At 37.7% G+C, this 16,821-nt stretch overlaps 1 protein-coding gene across 3 annotated transcripts in view; it reads right to left on the minus strand.

Annotated features, from left to right (window-relative positions):
- Positions 1–16,821, minus strand: part of LOC141381137 (uncharacterized) — a 106,498-nt gene that overhangs the window by 17,425 nt on the left and 72,252 nt on the right. For all 3 annotated transcript variants that reach the window (XR_015480425.1, XM_087243954.1, XM_087243953.1), the window contains one exon: positions 16,676–16,697. Coding sequence is in view for 2 of the 3 variants with exons in the window: in XM_087243954.1 (XP_087100080.1) it covers positions 16,676–16,697 (22 nt within the window). In the remaining variant the exon portion in view is untranslated. The remainder of the gene's footprint in view (positions 1–16,675; positions 16,698–16,821) is intronic.

Genomic DNA, 16,821 nt, shown 5'->3' on the forward strand with positions numbered 1-16,821 from the left:
GCAGACTGTTTTTATCAAGTGTGTTCATAAACAATTAAATATATTTTTACACTGTTCCCACACAACTGTGTTTAAACCCCTCATAAAGGTGATTTTTGCACAACAGCTCCCCTTTAATATAAAACGTTACCATCTTTAGTAATGTAAAACACATGTAGCTAATCACAACTGCATTGCAACACCCTAGCAACCATTCAATATACTGGACAGCAACATGCAACACGATTTTTTATTCATAGCTAGAACTGTGATATGTGAACTGTAACAAGCTCAACGCTTCATAAAAGGAAGATCTAGAAGGCTCTGAATCGGAGGCTCATAACACTGATGTGGAAAGTGTTGGAGGAAGAGAGCAGGAATAAGTGGATCAGGGTATTCCTGTCCGGGGCGGCAGCGCTTTAGCAGCAGGGCTAATTTTGGGGAGCTGAAGTTCTCCTCTCGCGTCTGTTGGACAGACCTGATTAATGCTGCTTTTCATCATTAAAGCCACCGACAGATCCAGGACAGACACACTCGACTCTCTTTGCCTTTCTACTCCACTTACTCCTCTTCTTCAGCTCTGCCTTTAATTAGTGCCGTCTGACGAGTATTACCATTAGAGGAACCACTAACCTCAAAGTTTTCGACTTCAACCTGTCTGATTGCAGGACCAGGGCTCAAATCAAGCTTTGTACAGTTGAAGGGGAAATGATTAGCCCTTCTGTGACATTTCAGATGTTTTTCAATACATTTTGAAACATTAACAGTAATTTCTAATCACTAATTTATTTTGCCTTTGCCATGATGACAGTACATAATATTCATTCATTCATTTTCCTTCTGACACGCCTTGGGAAGGCAAAGGACCGCAGGACATATCAAAACACGTAGATTTATTGATTAACACTCACATCTAGGACATAAGAAACACGGGAGATGACATTGGGTGACGACAATGCACAACTAAGAATACCGGACCACAACTAAACCAAACTAAGGGGTATGAATACACAAGAAATTATGACTATAATGACACGCAGACATACCTGTCAACCCTCCTGTTTTTCCCGCAATTCTCCCGTATTTTACTGTTCTATCCCGCAATCATCCCGTAAAGGTATTTTCAGTCTTTCTTTTTTCAAACAGCCTAGCCTCACTATACGCAACACATACCGCCGAACCACCAGGACCACCTATGCTCTAAAATGTGAGTCTTCTGTGCTTTGCTTTGTTTAGGAATGAAAACCCATAAATAAATACTAAAAACAGCACGATTCCATTTCCTTTTGATTACAGGTGGCGTCGCCCATCCTATACAATCCTCAAAACAGTCATATAACTTAATGGTGCATGACTGTCAGCTGACGTGCTCCATAGTGATAAACAGATGCTTTTTCCCAAACGGATTCTGTACACGCGATTTGAAGCGGAGAGAAAAAAGTCTGGCTCTTGGGTGCGTGTTTAAACAGACATACAAACATAAATAATAACAACAACATATAAAGATGTCGATCTTGGTGTTTTTTTTTCCAAACACAACTAATTTCGTCTTAAATGAGCATAAAATGGGAGGGGGGGGGGGGGGGGTGAGAGATCCCTTATTATGGTGGACATATCCCAATGTTGACAGGTATGGAGATCAACACAGGTGAAACAGATGAACATAATGAAAAGGCGGGAAACAGAACAATGGAGCACATGGGGAAGGTCACATGATGGAACAGAGGGGCCTGACTCTTTCGGCTTGGTCCCTTTATTCAATAGGGGTCGCCACATGTTGAACCGCCAACTATTCCAGCATATGTTTTACACCTTTCCAGCTGCAATCCAGTAACGGGAAACACTACGACCAGTTTAGTTTAATCAATTCACCTATAGCACATGTGTTCGGACTGTGGGAAAAACCGGAGCATCCGGAGGAAACCCACACCAACACGGGGAGAACATGCACACTCTACACAGAAATGCCAACTGGACCAGCCAGTCCTCGAATCAGCGACCGACCTTCTTGCAGTGAGGGGACAGTGCTAACCACTGAGCTGCCTTAACAGTAATCACTAATAACTAATTTATTTTACCTTTGCCATGATGGCATTACATATCATGTTAATATTATTTTGCTTGATTCAAGTATTCAGCTTAATGTCCAATTTAAAGGCTTAATTGGGCTAATTAGGCAAGTTAGGTTAATTAGGAAAGTCATTGGGAAACAGTGGTTGATCTGTAGCCAATCAAAAAAGTAATATTCACCATAGATGCATTCTTTACTTATATAAAAATAGGTTTTATTCCAGCTAAGCTAAAGGAAATAATATTTTTTTCCCATTAAAATATAATATATGTATTATTTTCACAGAAGAGGGATAATAATTTAGCTTTCATCTGTATGTTGAAGTGTTCAGATGCAGCAATTTACATGGGAAACAGGTGAAAATTGAAAAAAATAAGGCATACACTGACAGCTGAGAAATATCTACTAATTAAAAGGTCACACTTTATTTTGATGGTCTGTTTGTTGAATTCAAGTTACATTGCATCTACATGCCAACTAATTCTCATTAGATTATAAGTAGATTGTTAGGTTGGGGCTAGGTTTAGTGTAAGTTGACATGCACTTGCAAAGTTATAGTCAGTTAAATGTCTGTTGACGAGCAGTATCAATAGATAACAAGCAGACAGTCTACTAATACTCAGATGGACCATCAACATAAAGTGTTACCGATTAAGAGTACATGACACTGTGTTGGCTGTTCATATATACAACAACAGCATTCGTAGGGGTTGACAATGCATAGAATTGAAAACTGGTGCAACTGCATAGAAACCACAAAGCGACTGCATAGCAACACTATGTCAGCGGCCAATGTAGGCCTAATCATTATTCTACCCCTTAGCCCTTCCACTTACCACTACCCCTCGTTTTGCACATGCACGCCAACGAGGTAGGGGTTTCCAAATTATCTTTAGCTTGAAGGCGTAGGGCTAAGGGGAAGGGGTGAATAGCCCTTCGAATGAAGATTTTTCAGGATCATACTCGAAACCAGGGGGTAAGAAAATTTCCCAGAATACACCAGCCACAACGACAGTATTGCTGAACCCGGAAGTAGAGAGATCCACAAATTAGTATTTTTGTTTATATTATGAATTTTTACAACAAAGAACGTTTTAATACATTTATAACCGCGTTTGTGTTTTATTGTCATGCTTTGAAAAAAAAAAACTAAAAAAAAACACAAAATTTCGCAATTTCTAATCTCTATTAATAACTCCTGTACAGCAGTCCCACAACAATCTGACACTCGAATACCCTGTCAGTAATGTCTAGTGGCTGGGTATGAGCTTTTTACAGTGTCTGCTATATTGTTAATGTTGTTTTTGGTGTGTTTACATTGATGAATATGGCCACTGTGTAAATACACAGTACAGTTACAATATTATTGCCACATTAGATCATTATAATAACATAATATATGCCTTCAATGATTTCCTGAAGATAAAAAACAAAAAAAAATAACACAACTGGAATCACTCCAGCAGTCGCGATTGTCTGATCTCACATAAAGCAGGAGATAGTGAGGACATATGATGATGCAGGTGATGTAGTGCTGTCCCGATTCATAAGGGTTAATTTTTAAGCCCTTCCACTTAACCCTTGGTTGTAAGGGCCAAGGGGATAGGGTAGGGGTACAAAAATAGAATTGGGATTGGTCCTTAATGTCATAAATTAACATCCAGCATTGTGTCAAACAAGCAAATCAATTTTATGTCAAAATATTGATGTCTATTTGACATCCAAACATTGATGCCCTTTTGACCACCAAAATGATGGCATTTACAAAAGTTCATCTGCAAGCTTCAATTACAAATTTACACTGGATTTTGTATCCCAACATTGCAAGTAAGCTACCGTGATGTCAAGACAAAATTAAATTGACATCTAAAATTGATGTCAAAAACGGGTCATAAATTGGTTAGAAAACAGTTCTGTATAAATTTTTTTACCTGCTTTGAAGCCAATTTTAGAGGTCAATTTGATGTCATTTTCACATCAAGATTGTCAATTAGCGTCAAATTGATTGGCGTTTTTGATGTTGTTTTGACATCAAGGTGCCAGCTGGGATATAAACAGCACAGCAAGCAATTAAAGCATTGCATAAATTACACAGCCACATGCTAAGAAAACGTTTAGAAAACTCTAGCAACTGCATATCAATACTCTGGCTAAATGCCAATAAAACACTATAAGAATAGCAACATGCGAAAACAATGCAGGACAATTCAAAACTTGTGCAACTGTATAGAAACCACAAAGCAATTACATAGCAACACCATCCCAGCGGGCATCTTGATGTCATAATGACATCAACTTGACATCAAGCATTATGTCAAAACAGCAAATTAATTTAATGTCAGAATCTTGACGTCTATTTGACATCCACACATTGACGCCCTTTTGACCACCAAAATAATGACAAATACAAATGTATTCATCTGAAAGCTTCAATTACAAATTTACAGTGGATTTTGTATCCCTGCAATGCAGGTAAACTACCATGAGGTCAAAACAACATCTACAAATTGACATCTAAAATTGGTGTCAAAAACAGGTCAAAAATTGATTAGAAAAAGGTTCTGTATTCAATTTTTGACCTGTTTTTGCCATCATGATAGTCAATTAGCGTCAAATTGCATTTTTGATGTTGTTTTGACATGAAAGGGCCCACTGGAATATCAACAGCATAGCAACCAATTAAAACATTGCATTGACAGCACAGCCACATGCTAAGAAAGCCTTAGCAACTGCTTATCAACACCCTGGCTAAATGCCTATAGAACACACTATAGCAATATTACAGCAGCATGCGAAAACAATGTCTGACAGTGCATACAGTTCAAAACTGGTCAACTGCATAGCAACTACACAAGAAATCACATAGCAACACCATCATGGCAGGCATCTTGGTATCATAATGACATCAAGCAAGATGTCAAAAAAGCAAATCATATTAATGTCCAAATCTTAACGTCTATTTGACATCCACACATGCATACATTGATGCCCTTTTGACCACCAAAATAACGACATATAAATTGTTATAAATGAAAATTGCTATTCATCTGAAAGCTTCAATTACACATTTACACTGGATTTTGTATCCCTACAATGCAAGTAATCTACCATGATGTCAAAACAACATCTAAAATTGGTGTCAAAAACAGGTCAAAAATTGATTAGGGAACCGTTCTGTGATCAATTTTTGACACCAATTCTAGACGTCAATTTGATGTCATTTTGATCAATTAGCGTAAATCGATTCGCATTTTGTATGTCATTTTGACATCAAGGTGCCCGCTGGGATAGCAGCAGCTCAGCAACCAATTAAAACAACCCATCAACTGCACAGCAACATGCTTAAAAAAAACCTTTAGAAAATCCTAGCAACTGCATGTCAACACCCTGGCTAAATGCCTATAGAACACTATAGCAATATTATAGCAGCATACCAAAACAATTCATACAGTTCAAAACTGGTCAACTGCATAGAAACCACAAATAAACTACATAGCAACACCATCATGGCAGGCATATTGATGTCATAAGGACATCAATTTGACATCAAGCATGGTGTCAAAAAAGCAAATCAATTTAATGTCAGAATCTTGACGCCCATTTGACATCCACATTGACGCCCTTTTGACCACCAAAATAATTACATATACAAATGTTATTCATCTGAAAGCTTCAATTACAAATTTACACTGGATTTTGTATCCGGACAATGCAGGTAGAGTACCATGATCTCAAAAAAACATCTAAAATTGATGTCAAAAACAGGTCAAAAATTGATTAGAAAAAGGTTCTGTATTCAATTTTTGACCTGTTTTTGACTCCAATTTTAGATGTCAATTTAATGTCAGTTTCACATCAAGATTGTCAATTAGTGTCAAATTGATTTGCAATTTTGATGTTGTTTTGACATCAAGGTGCCCGCTGGGATATCAACAGCACAGCAACCAATTAAAGCATTGCATCAACTGCGCAGCCACATGCTAAGAAAACCTTTAGAAAACTCTAGCAACTGCATATCAGTACTCTGGCTAAATGCCTATAGAACATTCTAATGCTGCATTTTTCAACTCAAATGGTTTAAAGCAATCGGTTTCCTCAAAATGTTCGAGTTACCTTAACTTTTTGGGTTTTGCAGTGTAGGTAAGTATGTCACATGACATACATTTCAACACGTAGGTTAATCACTGTCTAGAGCAGGGGTGGCCAACCCTGTTCCTGGAGAGCCACCTTCCAGAATATTTCAGTTGCTCCCCATATCAAACACACCTGAACCAATTAATTAGGACCTGAACACCACGTGATAATTACAGGCAGGTGTGTTTGATAGCAACTGAAATCTGCAGGAAGGTGGCTCTCCAGGAACAGGGTTGGCCACCCCTGGTCTAGAGATACACCAGGTAAGAGGGTGTTACAAACCCCTGATGTTAGTCTAGGGTTGTGGGGTTTGACATTTATTTAATTAAAATATATTTATATAAACAGTGAATGAGTGGAAAGACAACCAAAGTAATGCCAAAATATGTGTGTTTTTATTTACAATCCCAAAGTGAACAACGACAACGAATTAATCAAAAATAAAGAAAAAGTAAGTAAGGCAAAAATATACTATTTACAATATGCACAACACTGAAACAAATAAAGACGGGAAAAACAAGAGAGCTGGCAGAAGGGACGCGGGCGGCGCTAAAGAAATGAAAAGAGCAAAACCCAAACTAAATCTAACTCCCCAGAAGCATCTAGCTATCTAACTATGTGAAAAACAGTATAATTAACACACGAAGATCTTCCGAGTCCTAACTATCTACTCTATCTATCTATCCAAAAAGTACAAGGAGTGGCGCTCGCCCCTAACCTAGTGTACTAGACAGCAGAGTAGTCCTATGTGTTGCGAAATGTATGTCACGTGACCTTCTTACCTGTCCGGTTCGTCCAAGCCTCGTAAACAACGATAAACTAAGAACAAAGTACGAATAACGGACGGATAACGTGCACACAGAAATGAGCAACAACAAAATACACAGTTAGACGGGTTATTTCAAAACGCACGCGGTAAATACAAACAAGCGACAAAACAGCGAAAGAGAAAAATGCAAGCAAGAGAAAACGAGTGGTCTGGCGCGCAATTTTAACACGGGTGGTCTTTTCTTATTGGATGTGACGTAAGAGTGACGTAACCGGGGAGGAATGACTGACTGCTGAATGGACTAATGTGTGCCAACCCGTGTATTTTTAATTTAACTGTTATTTAGATTAGATATATTTTACATATCTTTTGCTTTTTTTTTTAGATTAGAGGGGATTTGTTGTGAATGTTAGTAAGGCTGTTTGGTTGTTTTCTTTAGCGCCACCCATAACCAGTCTTTCTAACATTTCGTTGTTTATTGTCTCTGACGGTGTATATAATGTATGCATCTCACTCACTGATTCACCATAACTTTTTGTGGTCCCACCTTACATTAAGTTACCTTAACTAATATGTACTTGCACATGAATTAATAGTTTGTTACAATGTACTTATTTTGTAAATACATGTATTTATTGTGTACTTATGCTTGATTAAATACCTGTATGTATTTACATCTAATTAACTTCTGTAATTACATTTGTAAATACACTGCTGAGTGCTGACCATTCCCTACACCTTAACCCACCCTTAAACCTACCCACACCACCAAACCTGTCCATAACCCAACCCCTATCCCAACTCAAGAGCACCACAAGTGTTCTCAAATGCATTATGAACACAGTCAGTACATTGTATTTATTTTTTGATGCAAGTACATAGTAGTTAAGGACACTTAATATAAAGTGGGACCCTTTTTGTAAATAAATTACTATCATTTGTTCACTAATTTTTGCTGTCTAGTCTTACTTTGTAGCACAATTCACTTCTGAGTTTTTGCGTAACCAAATCCGCAGCTCAAGTGTGCAACCCCACTCCCCCCGTCTGCCGGGGGTTAACATCATGTTTAGGCTGTTCTTCCACACAACAGCAGCATTTTATGGCCTGAAAAAGCAAAGTATTACAAACTAGTGCAACCCACAACACAACTGCATAGCAACACACTCAGAACACCTTAGCAACAGAATAGCCGCATAATGATAATGTGTCTGCATGTGCCTGTGTGCATTACTTATGATCATTATTAACCTGTGCCATCGCAAATTCAGTCTGACCTTATAGCGCACAGCACAAACAAACCTCCTGTTAATGTTGTTGAATTAACCCGTAGTCCCTAATTAACAGCCCACTCTCTCCCGCTCGCGTTATTCGCATAATGTCCTCTAACGATTATTCTGCTCCCGCGCCGGGTTCAGTAATCTCTGAATGGGAATTACACACTTTCAAGGATCTAATGATAATGAATTTGCATTTCACGGCTGGTTATTAGAGCGGTTTGCCAAGTCAAGCAGCACTTATATTGTTGGACACACTTGGGGTGTTAGAGTTTTGAGCAAACCTGGAGGAGTGAAAATCAAACTTTACTGCATATACCCGCACCAAACTTGTAGAGTAGATGTGTGTGATGGTGTTTGTGATGCTGCCTGTCTGAATTCACCAAACAACCAATCAGAACACCATAGCAACTGCATAGCAACAACCTTGAAATAACAGCCTATCAACATGCAAAACTCGTTAAAGTGAAATTACATATCAACTTGCCTCCAGGTGACTAGCAACAGCATAGCAACTACCTGGAAAAAACCCAGAACAGCCTATCAACATGTAAAATCCGTTAAAGTAAAAATACATATCAACTTACCTCAAGGTGACAAGCAGTAGTGGAAAGAGTACTAAAAATTTACACTCAGTTACAAGTAATGCTACTGAAACTGTACTCAATTACAAGTAAAAGTACTGGTGTAAACAAAGTACTCAAGTAAAAGTACAAAATACTCTTCATAAAAACTACTCAAAGTACAAATTACTTCTTTAGCTGGTGGTATTGGTAAAATTATCCATAATTGCTGAATCAGACAAGATCTAAAAGTCACAATTGCTCTTTGCTTAGCCACACCCAAAAACTGCAACCCACCAATCGTGGCTTAGCAACCATAGCTACGTACAGAGGCTCTGTCAAGATTTCGAGCGAGGGAAACAGGAAAAAGCCTTGTACATATGGATTGTGCAAATCTGATACCCGAAATCCTTAAAGTTTGGACGGGATGGTGGAATTCTTTCCCTTTTCAAAACCAAAAACCCAAGAGGAGATATGCCAGCGTGGATCAAACCGTGTGAGGGGCGCTAAAGGAGCGGAGTTACTGTAAGTTGGTTTTGTTTTGATATTCCTGACAGATTCAGTGATAGACGGCAATAACTCTAACACCTCTTATTCTAAACAGATCTAAACTGTGTTTCCTACAAAAACACAAAGCTGGTTGTTTGACAGCTGACTTAATCCTTTTTTTTTTCTCCACTCGATATTATGAGTAATGCTCCGTTTTAGCCTTCGCCATAGTAACTTAGTCATACTAATAGCAAATAGTTCATAATGACATGAGTTATCGATCCGGAAAATACGAAAATCTCTACTGAACTTCATATGTCTATCTGTTTCAAGCTACGAATATTTGAAATTATAAATTAACAAAACAAAACCGCGATATGATCACAAACTGAGCAGCTGCGATTAATATACTTCACCCGCAGCTGTTTTTCAGTCATTTATAAAGAGCACACAAACAAACTGATAGTAATAGGTAATTTACTGTGCATTGTTAAGGGTCAATGATGCTAATATTTGGCACAAGTCCATCAATTTCCTTTTTCTGGCTGCTCTTTCTATGAATGAATAATGTAGAAGCAGTGTCCATGTGTGTTTCCTCGTCAGTTAGTAAGACTACATTTCATTGCACAATTAATCTATCAGGCTTTTTGGCTAAAAATAGAGAAATCACGGTTTAATTTGTTACTATTAGATTATTTTTTAAATTTCTGCTGAACATGAGCTAAGCTGTTAAATGGTTAGTGTATGAGGCGGCTAGGCTAAGCTAGCTTCAATTTTGATTGAATTATTCTCTAATCAGTTGCCTGTTATGTCGTGAATATACCCCTGTAATGCATACTGCAGTCCTTTTTTGTCTGGCTTTCTCGGATATCTCACCTGTCCGCCAAAATTGACATTATATCCCTGGCAATGTCTGACACCGGCGCACACACATTGTAAAAGCCGTGGCAGGCATGAAAGCTGGATAGGCGTAGCAACAGTAACTAAGAAGGGCGGGGCTTAGCCAAGGGTAAATTCGCCCAGCCCTAAACATATATACTGTATATACAAATGAAATAAATAAAATGTCACAAAAATTAGGTTGTAAGTCTTCTTACCGTTGTGTTTTATGAAACACTTTTGTAACTTTATAAACAGTATTAACTTATCCCAGTGTCATGGGATAACAAACAGCAGGGCTTCTGCAGATATCATAATGTCAAATTTAAGACTTTTTAAGACCTTTTTTAAACCATTAAGTATTAAATTTAAGACCTTCAGTATATCACGATATCAAAAACATGCAAGAGAAAATGCAAAATTACAAAATCTGTGGAAAAATAAAATTACTTAAATTGAACAGCACTATAGACAGGTTAGATTGATGCACCATTGAACTACCGAAAAAACAAACAAACATCTTAAGGCTGACTTATACTTTCACCTGACTCAGCGCACACCTCACGAAACGGACAAGGCTTTTATACTTGATGAGTTTGCCATAGTGATATTCTTTAAAACGACAGGGAGTGGTCAAAAGAAACCCAAGTCAGACGGATAAACAGAAAAGTACAAGAATAACAAGTACAAGTATAAGTTCCAGAAACACCGTCACATCATTAATATAGTTTAAGATTTTAAGACTAATTAATTTTTTGTATTTTTATCATTTATTATGATGATTACAAGAAGAGGGCGAGGCAGTGGCGCAGTAGGTAGTGCTGTCGCCTCACAGCAAAAAGGAAATTTTGAATTACTTTGCTACCTGATAAACAAAAGATGAAAAACCCAAAATGGCAACAGGAAACATTGAAACAATGTTTGACCACTTCATATAGCCTTATGTTGTTGGAAAAATGCTCTTTTTGTAACAAATGTCATTTGGTATAATTTGTATCCTAATTTTAATGTATTTTTTGCTGGTCCGTTATCTACAAAATAAACAAAAATATAATAATTTTTAGGTGAAGTAATATTTTTTTCAGTAATAAGGGAAATATGAATTTAATTCAAGACCTATTCTAAAATGTAAAATATAGTTTTTTTTTGTTTTTTATTGAGTGAAAAGAACATAAATGACTGATATGACAGACATAGTAAAAGGCTTTCCACTTTTAAACTTTTGTGACAATGAAACATTTATATATAAAAAAACAATATAATGATAAATAGCATGACAATAATAGCAGCAGCAATATTAAATAAAAAGGAGTAAAAAAATAAAAATAGTAAAAGTAAATTAATAAAATAAAATTATAATAATAATAAATGAATAAAATAAAAACATGATTAAAGTAGGGGGGGGAAAGGGGGGGTGGAGGAGGTGATGTCAATGAATTGGATAGATACAATCAGTGGACAAACTTAGAAGCGACTGAAAGTAAGTTATGAGGGGTTGCCATTTATCATTAAAAAGATCTGTAATTGGCAGAGCGAGAGCATCAGATCTTTTCTACCTTCAGAAAGTACATGGTGTCCACAAGCCACAGTGAAACACTTGGTGGTTTAGTAGACTTAATTTGAGTAATGAATTACAGTATCGCAATACTACTTGTCACCATGATACTTCAGCTGGTAAAGTACAGTAAGAAGATTTAATGGTCTCGCAACAACCCTGACGACCCATGTCTCCAAACAATACTTCCTCCACTTGTTTGAATTACGCTTGGCAACACAATGCGGCGTCTCTCTGCCGTCTGAACACAGGTAAAAAAGTCTTCAAAGCTATATCATGCATATTAATGAAGTTGCACCTTAATAGAGCGCGCTGATTGGTCTGAACCCAGTCTTTCTCTTAAATTAATGATGAAAACTCACAGACGTCCCATTGTACCCACCGGTAAAGACATCCAGTGTCCACACTGGAATTTACACAAGGATCTAACGGCCATGATGTAGCTTCTAAATTTATTTTCAAACCGGAAGAACAAATTTGCTCGAAATTACACAAAACAACCATTTTTTTTTTCTTGTTAGCTAAAAACAAATGTCCTAATAGTGTTTTTAGCAGTGTGGGAAACATATATGACTGTCAACATCTCAAAAAATGGGTTTTGGCGTTTCGTGACCCTTTAAAGCAGGGGTCACCAATCTCGGTCCAGGAGGGCCGGTGTCCCAGCAGGGTTTAGCTCCAACTTGCCGCAACACACCTGCCTGGATGTTTCAAGTATACCTAGTAAGACCTTGATTAGCTTGTTCGGGTGTGTTTGATTAGGGTTGGGTTTTCGCTGTCTCCTATTGGTCAGTTTTACAGATGTGACATCATGGATTGGAAACAATAAACAAACCACGCCAAGTCTTTCTGTCGGGACGTTAACAAGCACTGGTTGTTTTTCCACAACATGGAACACTTCTTGAGATAAAAATGATCGATTCTTGAGTCTTGATGCTTCAACGCTCTGTCAAACAGACTGTGCCACCATCAGGCTCATATCGTGCAGCCTGAACCCGGCATTAATGAGTAAAGCTGCTTATATGAGCATTATTTACAGTGGCGAGTCTCCGAACAATCATTCTGTCTGTCTGGACACACAACAAACAGCAGGAGGACAGAAACAGAGACACACAGATGGGAACACAGAGACCATCTGCTGCGCCGGTTACGAATCGGGTTTCCATAAAAACTCTCCATGTGCTACCAAGCCAAACCGTGACCCCCTACACAAAATAAAACAGTCTCATGCTCACAAAAATAAATAAATAAATATGAGAATGGAGGAAAAAGCTCTGCCCTTCTAAGTTTTAGTCTGAACATACTTTGTTTCTAAATATTTATTCTGATATTCTTCTTAGCTTTTTTTTTTTGTTATCTGTTTTTGAAATTATTATTCCTCTAGTTTGTTTTATGTACATCACTTTGGTCAGTTTTTAAATGTGCTTTATGAATAGATGAACTTGACTTCTTAAGTTTTTTGGGAGGACGACTTCACTTTTTTATGTTCAGTCCACTTAAATTTGTAAAAATAATTAAGTTAACTTAATCAATTTGTGTTGGGACAACATGAAGGCAACATTCGACAACATCTACATCTACATTATGAAACTAAATCTGATATAATGCATTTTTATGGGTGGCATGGTGCCGCAGTGGGTAGTGCTGTCGACTCACAGCAAGAAGGTTGCTGGTTTGAGCCCCAGCTGGGTCAGCTGGCACTTCTGTGTGGAGTTTGCATGTTCTCCCCATGTTTGCGTGGGTTTCCTCCGGGTGCTCCGGTTTCCCCCACAAGCCCAAACACATGCGCTTTAGGTGAATTGGGTAGGCTAAATTGTCTGTAGTGTATGTGTGTATGTCCTGGTCCTTTAGGTTAGGGGACTGAACATTTTAGAATCAGAATCAGTGTTATTGAGAAGCTTAACTTTTCGAACTTAGGTGCAAAATCGAATCTGTTGGAGATCTCCAATAAATTAACAGGTAATAAAAAAGTGAATGTGATCACCAGAATGGGAAAGTCCCAGAGTAAAATAGGAAATACGATACACTCGTGTTTTGGAATATAGAAAAACTGTATCTGATAGGGCAGTTAAAATATTTAACTTGGGCCATCACCATACTGGTGGATCTGTCTCATTAGGATATCAGCGTAATTACAATAATTGAGATCCGGGACATGACTTGCGACAGATCACTGTTGTGGGGGGGTCAAAGTCCCTACCGTCTGGCTGAGATCAAGACCTGTTATTACATTTGACTAGCTAAAGCGATCTACTCCTGGGAAGGGGTAGAATTCAGGGGCCGTGCGATTTACTTACAGAAGGAAGTTGAAATTGGGGGGCACGTAATTAGAGCTGTAAAGCTTAACTTTTCAATTACAGGTGAAAAGTTGAATCTGTTGGAGACGTCCAATAAATTAATGGGTACTAAAAAAAGTCCACAGAGGGCGGGCGATCACCAGAATGGTGAAGTACCAGAGTAAAATGAGAAAATATGATACACTGGTGTTTTGGAATATGGAAAAACTGTATCTGATTGGGCAATTAAAATATTAAACTTGGGTCATCACCATACTGGTAGATCTGTCTCATTAGGATGGCAGCGTAATTACAATAATTGAAATCCGAGACATGACTTGCCACAGGGGTTAAAGTCCCTTGCGTCTGGCTGAAATCAAGACCTTTTATTACATTTGACTAGTTAAAGCCATCTACTTCCAGGAGGGGGTAGAAATCATCTGTCTGTGTGATCAATGCAATGTCAAATCAAGGCCTGTGTGATTTACTTCCAGAAGAAAGTTGAAATTGGGGGGCATGTAATTAGAGCTATAAAGCTTAACTTTTCGATTTCAGGTGAAAAATCAAATCTGTTGGAGACGTCCAATAGATTATTAGGTACCAAAAAAGTCCACGGGGGGTGGGGGGTGATCACCAGAATAGGGAAGTCCCAGAGTAAAATGAGAGAATATGATACACCGGTGTTTTAAAAATGTGGAAAAACTGTCTTTACACTGTTTTTATCTGTTGTTATATCATTTGTTTTTATTTTACTTATTATTGTCTCTTATAGTACTGTTTATGTAAAGCACTTTGATTAGCCACTGTGTATGAAATGTGCTATACAAATAAACTTGCCTTGCCAATGCCATGTGCTTTACACACACAAGGAATCTGTTTTGGCTACAGACGCTTCCAGTTTACATAAAGTGGCAAGTGACAACACGGAAATAGATATGGTAAAGACTACAAGCATTACACAGAGATGCAGTTAGTCAAAAAGCTCTGGATGTTGAATTGTAAGTACAGATTTGTTATAAATATACAAGCTATAAGGTGCTGTGTACAAATGCAATATGAGAAGGTTTTGCATTGTATATTGTTATAAGGTGCTGTGTACATGTGGGTATGAGAAACTATTGCACATGTTTATTTGCACAGAAGGAGAATATTAACTGTTCATAAGGTAAATTGCCTGAGGAAAGAAACTTTTCCTGTGTTTAGCTTTTTTTTGTGCTCAATGCTCTGCAGCGCTGACCAGACGATAACAGTTCAAAGAAGAAGTGTGTTGTGTGTGAGGGGTCCAGAATGAGGGCTCAAGAGTGATTTTTTAATGACCCATCTCATAAAGATGTAATGTTACGAAACACCAACATGGTTCAGCTAAATATTAACTTTAATATAAACAGCCCTGAGAATAGGTAAGCAAATATAATGCATTTTCAATGACTTCCAGAAGAGGACATGCAAAAAAAAAAAAGTTTCAGACCTTGTTTATACTGGTATTATCATCGTCCACTTATGATTGGATTGACGAAATCCAATTGCCGTGGACAATTTGGATGGGATTAAAATCTCAGTAAAGCTCTGGTAATTACTGCATTACTGCATCTTGTCATGTAAAACTAATCCTGCCCAAATACAGCTAAAGAGAAAAACACAAACCGATTTAATTGAAGCGTTGTTGCGTATGTAGTGTCCAGTCAAAGTCAAGCAAAGTCAAACACACCCCTGCATGCCCACAAATGATTAGCACTCCTTAATTATTAGCCCCTCTGTATATTTTCCACCAATTTCTGTTTAACAAATTGTTTTTTTCAGCACATTTCTAAACATGATAGTTTTAATAACTCATTTCTAATAACTGATTTCTTTTATCTTTGTCATGACAGTAAATAATATTTGACTAGATATTTTTCAAGACACTAGTATTCAGCTTAAAGGGTTTACATTTAAAGGCTAGGTTCATTAGGCAAGTCAATAACTATGTTTCCATCCAAAGACGCAAATTAGATTTATGCACAAAACTGAAATATTGCATAAAAGAATAAAGCAGCATTTCTGTCCAATGAGTCAAGGACAACAAAATCGGCAACTCCTGATGAACTGGCACCAAATATCAACAGTAAAAACAGAATTTACTGCAGTGGGAGAAGCTGCGCAAATCTTTTCTTTATTTAATAAATGACGATGAAGAAGAAGACGATGTCAACATGCAATAGATGCGTGTTTAAAGGTATGAGACTCGGAGCACAGATGCTCTTAATTCTGGAGGGAATTAATAATATAACAACACTATTATCGATGACTACCCTCAATGAATTGGCTCTTCAGTGTTGAACTCTCAGTAATGATTAAATCACACTGAACTGAGCTAAACTGAACTGAACTTAAACACTAAAAACTGAACTACACTGTTCCAGTTACTATGAGCATTTATGTGAAGCTGCTTTGACACAATCTACATTGTAAAAGCGCTATACAAATAAAGCTGAATTGAATTGAATTGAATTACTGAAATGGCTGAGAAGTTTAGAATGACCAAACCATTTCAGATGTTTTAGCATGTGCTCGCCCTGTTGGTTTGTCCATTCACACACATTTTTACAACATATGCTCATTCTGAAAACGTAGCCCTATATCCATTTCTGGAGATCGCAAAATATGTAGCCAGAACTTGCCTTTTCGCGCTTACAAGCTGACCGCTTACCTCCGCGTGGACAGCTTTCCCACTGTTCCCCTTTGGGGGGAACTTCAGCACTATAAGTGGATTTGATTGTAAAATCCACGCATTGGGAGGTTCGGTTCAGAAGCTACTCGTCTGAAAGAGTATTGAACGGGCCAATTAAGAATGAA

The sequence above is a fragment of the Danio rerio genome, chromosome 3 (assembly GCF_052040795.2).
Source record: "Danio rerio strain M-AB ecotype USA chromosome 3, GRCz13ab, whole genome shotgun sequence".
NCBI classification, from domain to species: domain Eukaryota; kingdom Metazoa; phylum Chordata; class Actinopteri; order Cypriniformes; family Danionidae; genus Danio; species Danio rerio.